At 53.8% G+C, this 6,000-nt stretch overlaps 1 protein-coding gene across 8 annotated transcripts in view; it reads left to right on the forward strand.

The window, feature by feature from the left end:
* Nucleotides 1–5,374, forward strand: part of PCCA (propionyl-CoA carboxylase subunit alpha) — a 378,400-nt gene extending 373,026 nt beyond the window's left edge. For all 8 annotated transcript variants that reach the window (XM_068984257.1, XM_068984256.1, XM_068984261.1 and 5 more), the window contains 2 exons: nt 1,895–1,972; nt 5,076–5,374. In XM_068984257.1, coding sequence (XP_068840358.1) covers nt 1,895–1,926 — 32 coding nt within the window. In that variant the 3' untranslated portion in view covers nt 1,927–1,972; nt 5,076–5,374. The remainder of the gene's footprint in view (nt 1–1,894; nt 1,973–5,075) is intronic.
* Nucleotides 5,375–6,000: the final 626 nt, after the last annotated feature.

The following is a 6,000-nucleotide window of genomic DNA, read 5'->3' on the forward strand; positions in this document are numbered from 1 at the left end:
GCTGCCAGAGAGGCACGCTGGTGCCCACCGCAGAGATGCCCTTGGGGCCGAGGACAGAGAGGTGGGCTCTGGGCACTCAGACACCAGCGAGGAAGCCCAGCTGGGGGAGGGTGCCAGGCGAGCGCCCGCGGCTCCCTCTGTGAGGAAGGAGCTCTCGGAGCCCAGAGGCGGAGAACCCATCACAATTTTTGAGACGGAACTTCCGTTGCCGAATTCCAGATCCACTTCCCAGAAAGTTCCGTGGGCCCTGAGGCTGGAACGCGCGTCCCGGGTGGGAACACTGCTGTGTGCGGCTAGCCCTGGACCTGCTGCCTCTGAGAGCCATGGTCTGGGCCCGCCGGGTGTGCAAGCAGGGCTCCTCCCATCTCGCCGGGTCCCTCCTGCCTCTGAAAAGAGAGAAAAAGGCTCTGAGGTGCTGCCTCTCCGGCTAGCCGTTCTGACACCCCCCACGTGGTGAGGATGGACCCGCATTTGGCTCTCGGCTCTCTGGAAGGCAGGCGCTGGTGGGTCATGGAGGGCCGCGGGCGCCACGTGTCCACTCAGCTCTCCAGCCTCCGTGCCAGCCGCCAAGCTTGGCATCCCCTCTCCTCCCACATATCCCGTGCCAGGGAGCAGCAGCCCACCACCCAACCGGTGGAGGAGAGGAGCACGCGGGCTCAGGCGGCGCTGGTGCCAGCGAGACAGCCTGTGCGGCGCAGGGGGCCGTGGGGGCTCAGGGATCGTTGGGGGATTTTGGGGAAGGAACATTCTCGGGCACTTCTGCCACGCGAGATGGGCGCCGGTGTCCAGCAGCCCTCCAGAGAGCCGGGTGCCCCAGGAGGTTCAGCTCTCCCATTTTGAAGACGGGGGCTCTTTCCACAAAGAGAGGAGAAGGCAGCCTGGCTCCTGGTGCTGTCCCGTCAAGAGCAGAGAAAGGAGAAGACCCAGAAGGGCCCTTGTTCACCCTGAGGCCTGGGTGGGAGTCCCAGGTTGAGCCCCAGGGGTTTATATGGCAGCCCCGCCTGGAGTTCCCCCACACTGGCTGGTGAACAGCAGTCAGTGCCCCTTGCAAAGAGGGGACAGGGCGCTAGGGGGCACTCCCTGGAGGAGTGGCTCCCTCCCGGGAGCCACCTGCTTGTCTTGCAAAGGCCGGGATGGTGTCCCTGTGACCTGGGTGCTTGGCTCTGGTTCACAGCCCCCCAGGGCTCCAGACAGAAAATCCACCGTTTGCTAACAGCTTTACCAGGATGAAGTTCACACAGAATAAAATCACCCTGTAAGGCGTGCACCTCAGTGGCTTGGCCTCTTCACACAGTCGTGCGGCCATCACCGCAGCCAGCCTTAGAACGCCGTCACCCCCAGAGGAACCCTGCACCCATCCGCAGGCACTCCCCTCCCCGCCACTGGAAACCACCGGTCTTTTTGTCTGTAGAGACATGCTAATTCTGGACGCTTCGATTAAGGGAAGACATTCTGTTTCTGCCACATCCCTTTGGCAGAAGTTGATTCAGAGGTTCCCTGGGGAAAGCCCCACCAGCAGCACCCCAAACCTCCAGTTGTCAGGGATGGTTTTCAGATGACAACTTAACAAGGGAAGGGCCTTTGTCTGCCGTCCCCCAAAGATGTGCTTGGAATATAAAGTATTAGAGACTATTTTTGTTTGTTTTTTTGGCTGCATGGCTTGTGGGATCTTAGTTCCCCGACCAAGGATGGAACCCGGGGCCCTCGGCAGTAAAAGCGCAGAGTCATAACCCTTGGACCACCAGGGAATTCCCAAGTACTAAGAGACTCTTGCTGCTGTTGAGATTATATTTCGGAGCTTTGACGAAGACTCTCTCAACAGCCTCCCTCTTGAATGTCGTTGCGAAATTCGAATGCTTTTCACACGCCTGTCCCCTCTTTGTGCGTTTTGCAGGTAGCAGAGGGTCAGGAAATCTGTGTGATTGAAGCCATGAAGATGCAGAACAGTATGACGGCCGGGAAGACTGGCAAGGTACGTCCCCAAGGGGCATACCTTGACGGCAAGCGGAGCCTCCACCTTGGAGTCCTAGACGTCGGGCCTGGGAGAGTCTGTGTGACGTCCGGGGTGCAGGAGGGGGTGGGTTGAAGAACAATTGTTCGTCACCTTAATGTCTTTCAAATTAAGGGGTCTTTAATTTTTAATGTTTACATCTGTCTTAAAGGCAGTGAGTTATCTGAGACGTAGTTGACCCAGCAGGAAATGGTTTTTAGAGATTGCAGAAATTAATGCAACTCTTCAAGATAACTTCTCCACAAAGAGAACAATTCAATTTTAGATCAAGAGGAGCTGAAAGGCCCACATACACATGTGGGACTTCACGATTCAGGGAGGGGGGAGAAAAAGAGAGAGAGATGTATTACTGAGATTTGTTAAAACTTCTTAAATGTACTTTCTGTCGAAGAAAATAGAAAAGTCCTTTTAAGCGTAACTTCATCATTCTTCCCAACTTGAAAGGCACCGTTTGTAGCAGAACGATGCTTTTCTGAAGGGTGTTTTGCTTTGGAAGCACTGCACAGTGGAGCGAGGCGTGGCTCGTGTGTGGGGACAGCAGTGCAGACTGGCTGTGTTCTGCGCTGTGGTCACTCCTGGGAAGGGCCCTGGAGCCTCGGGTACGGTGGGTGTCCTGGCAGAGAGGCACTGGCGGTCGCCCGTGGAGTTGGCGTCAGATGCGGCCTCCTTCCGCCTCCGCAGAGCAAGTGAAACCCGTGTTCAGGGGCCAGGCCAAGCGGGACGCCCAGTCCCACCCCAGCCGGGAGGACAGAGGCCCAGTGCTGGGCCTAGCTGGAGGGGGCCTCGGACGACTGCTCCCAGTCTCCTCCCAGTTTTGGGAGACTGATGCGATCTGGGCTCCAGGGGAATCCTGCTTGCCATACCTGATTCCTTTCTAAGACGTGAACGAGAACGTGTTGGTTTGTGTTCCTGTAAAAATTGTTCTATGCGTTCCTCGGGATTAGCTGACATTTACGCTGCGTTGTTGTCACGAGATTTCCCTTCGTGATGAGAACCTGGCCTCATTTGGGGGATCCAGAATATGTGTCTGATGCACGCCAAGGGCCAGTGTGCCAGGCTGGGGATCCGATCCTGAAACGAACGCGGCCTTAGCTCCCTCAGGGAGCCAGGAGCCTGCCCCTGCGCGTGGTTGATGGCTTCAGGGCCCAGAGCCTCACAGGACTCCTGGCTGCTGTCAGGGTGCTGAGGGGCTCTAGATGAACCTGCACGTTGGCCTTGCCCTGCCTGCTCAGTCCTGCCCCCCAGGGCGGAGGAGCGGGCCCAAGCCTGCCTGGGGCTGGCGGTTCTTGCTCTGAGAGGCCAGTTTACCTCCCGGGGCCCGGTTCACAGTGAAAGCAGGCCCTCTACTCTTGAGTCACAGCATTATGACGGACACAGCTGTCAAAACACCAGAGGCTCCAGACCTTAAAAAGCAGCCAGTTCATTTTAGTTGCTCAGTCATGTCTGACTGTTTGCGACCCCATGGACTGCAGCACGCCAGGCCTCCCCGTCCATCACCAACTCCCGGAGTCCACTCAAACTCATGTCCATTGAGTCGGTGATGCCATCCATCCATCTCATCCTCTGTCGTCCCCTTCTCCTCCTGCCTTCAATCTTCCCCAGCATCAGGGTCTTTTCCAGTGAGTCAAATCTTCGCATGAGGTGGCCAAAGTATTGGAGTTTCAGCTTCAACGTCAGTCCCTCCAGTGAATACCCAGGACTGATCTTCTTTAGGATAGACTGGTTGGATCTCCTTGCAGTCCAAGGGACTCTCGAAAGTCTTCTCCAGTAGCACAGTTCAAAAGCATCAGTTGTTTGGCACTCAGCTTTCTTTACAGTCCAACTCTCACATCATACATGACCACTGGAAAAACCATAGCTTTGACTAGATGGACCTTTGTTGGCAAAGTAATGTCTTTGCTTTTTTATAAGCTGTCTAGGTTGGTCAGAGCTTTTCTTCCAAGGAGCAAGTAAGTGTCTTTTAATTTCATAGCTGCAGTCACCATCTGCAGTGATTTTGGAGCCCAAGAAAATAAGTCACCATTTCCATTGTTTCCACATCTATTTGCCATGAAGTGATGGGACTAGATGTCATGATCTTAGTTTTCTGAATGTTGAGCTTTAAGCCAACTTTTTCACTCTCTTCTTTCATCAAGAGGCTCTTTAGTTCTTCGCTTTCTGCCATAAGGGTGATGTCATCTGCATATCTGAGGTTACTGAAAAAAAGCAGCCACTTCAGTGCAAACAGCCCCATGGAACGAGGCCTTCCAAGTGTTGCCACGTAGGTTCTCTTCTTCCCGAAAGGCCCAGGCTGGAACTCAGGGGATGAAGGCCGTTCTCGCCACTGCAGGCCAGGGCACCCAACCCACAGCTCTGGCCGTTTGCCACTTGCTCAGACGGCCAGTGACTTCTAACCTTATGCCTACTTCTAACCTAATTCATCCTCACATCCAGGCAAGAACCGCCAAGTCCAGTGGGCTGTCTAGTTTTAACTGTGAAAACAAATTTGGGAAAGCAAAAGCTGACTGAAATCAGGAGAAATCAGGGCACGGAGGTGACGTCGTGGGAGCCACGGCTTTCGGTCCGCATTCTGAGAACTTCATTTCCCTTCACAGGATGCTTCGGATCAGGCCCGGGCGCTTCTGCTGTTGATTAATACCTGTTCTGACTCTTGGATAATTGTGTGTGGGGTTTGGTTTTGGTTGTCTTTTTTCCTACCATTAACCGTGAGGGAGCATTTCTCCAAACCTGAACCTGTGAGAGACAGGAGGTGGGAGTGGAGACTCACCCAGCATCGTCCTCGCCGGCCTTGACCCCGGGGCGCCCGGTGCAAAGGACCGCAGCAACACGGGGCACAGCGGCTTCTAGCAGCCGCGAGGATAAGGCGGGGTGAGGGCCAGCCCCGCCACGTGAGGACGCCCTCAGCGAGGTCCCCTCGATGGGCCCCCACCGCCGGCCTCCTGCCTGCACTCTAGCACCCGCCCAGCTGCGCCTTCACTTCCAGAACCAGACAAGACTGCTTCCTCCTGGTCTGCTTAGTAATTCTTACTCTCCCCTCTTCTTTTTTTTCTTTTTCAAATTCAAGGTGAAATCGGTACATTGTAAAGCTGGAGACACAGTTGGAGAAGGAGACCTGCTCGTAGAACTGGAATGAAGCATTTACAGCCTTTCAGTCATCACCCAATTTAATTGGCCATTTGTATTATTATTCTTTCACACTCAATTTGTTCAGGCGTTCGGCAGGAACACCCCTGTGCGGCAGATTTTACATGGTCATATTTACTCCACATATAGTCAAAACCAACATTCTGCCAAAAAAATCACCAGTGGAAATTTTTTATTGATATAAATACTTGTACATATGATTTGTACTTCTGCTGTGAGATTTCCTAGTGTCCAAATGAAATCAATAAAACTGAGCATTTGTCTAAATACTAGTTTGCCCTTTTTTTGCATGAAGACAATGTACCTAAGAGGCTACAGGCTGTGCCAGTAGGCTCTAAAATACCAGCATTTCATTGGGATGCTTTTTAAAAATGTATATAAATCCCAGTTCTTTGCCTTCAGTTTCATTAAATGAGCATTTGCCACCTTGTAATCTCATTACCTGCTTTATCCTGCTTGAGGCCCTGAGTCCCGCTTGTGGTTGGCTGGTCATGATCTCCGGAAGCCCGGACAGCACTCATGGTGGTCTAGCAGTGAGTGTGGGTCCCCTGAGCCCGCGGGCGTGACCCCCCATCTCTCCCAGGGCACCAGCGTGAGCACCAGTCAGGGTTCCCAGGCCCCAGTGGGGGGGGGGGGGTTGCAGAGCCCAGCAATGGATTCCCATCCTCTCCTTTTTGTTTTTGTGAAGCGAGTTTCCAATTATGAAAAAAAGGGTTAAAAATAACAGTCACGCTTCTGGAGCAGATGCAGTTAGCCATCTCAGTCTACTGTTAAGTCGATGCGTGAGCGAGCTCTCCTGACGGAGAACAAGGTTACCTGGACCAGCAGCTGCACCTTCATCCGGG

This window comes from Capricornis sumatraensis, chromosome 12, assembly GCF_032405125.1.
Source record: "Capricornis sumatraensis isolate serow.1 chromosome 12, serow.2, whole genome shotgun sequence".
In the NCBI taxonomy this organism is placed as follows: domain Eukaryota; kingdom Metazoa; phylum Chordata; class Mammalia; order Artiodactyla; family Bovidae; genus Capricornis; species Capricornis sumatraensis.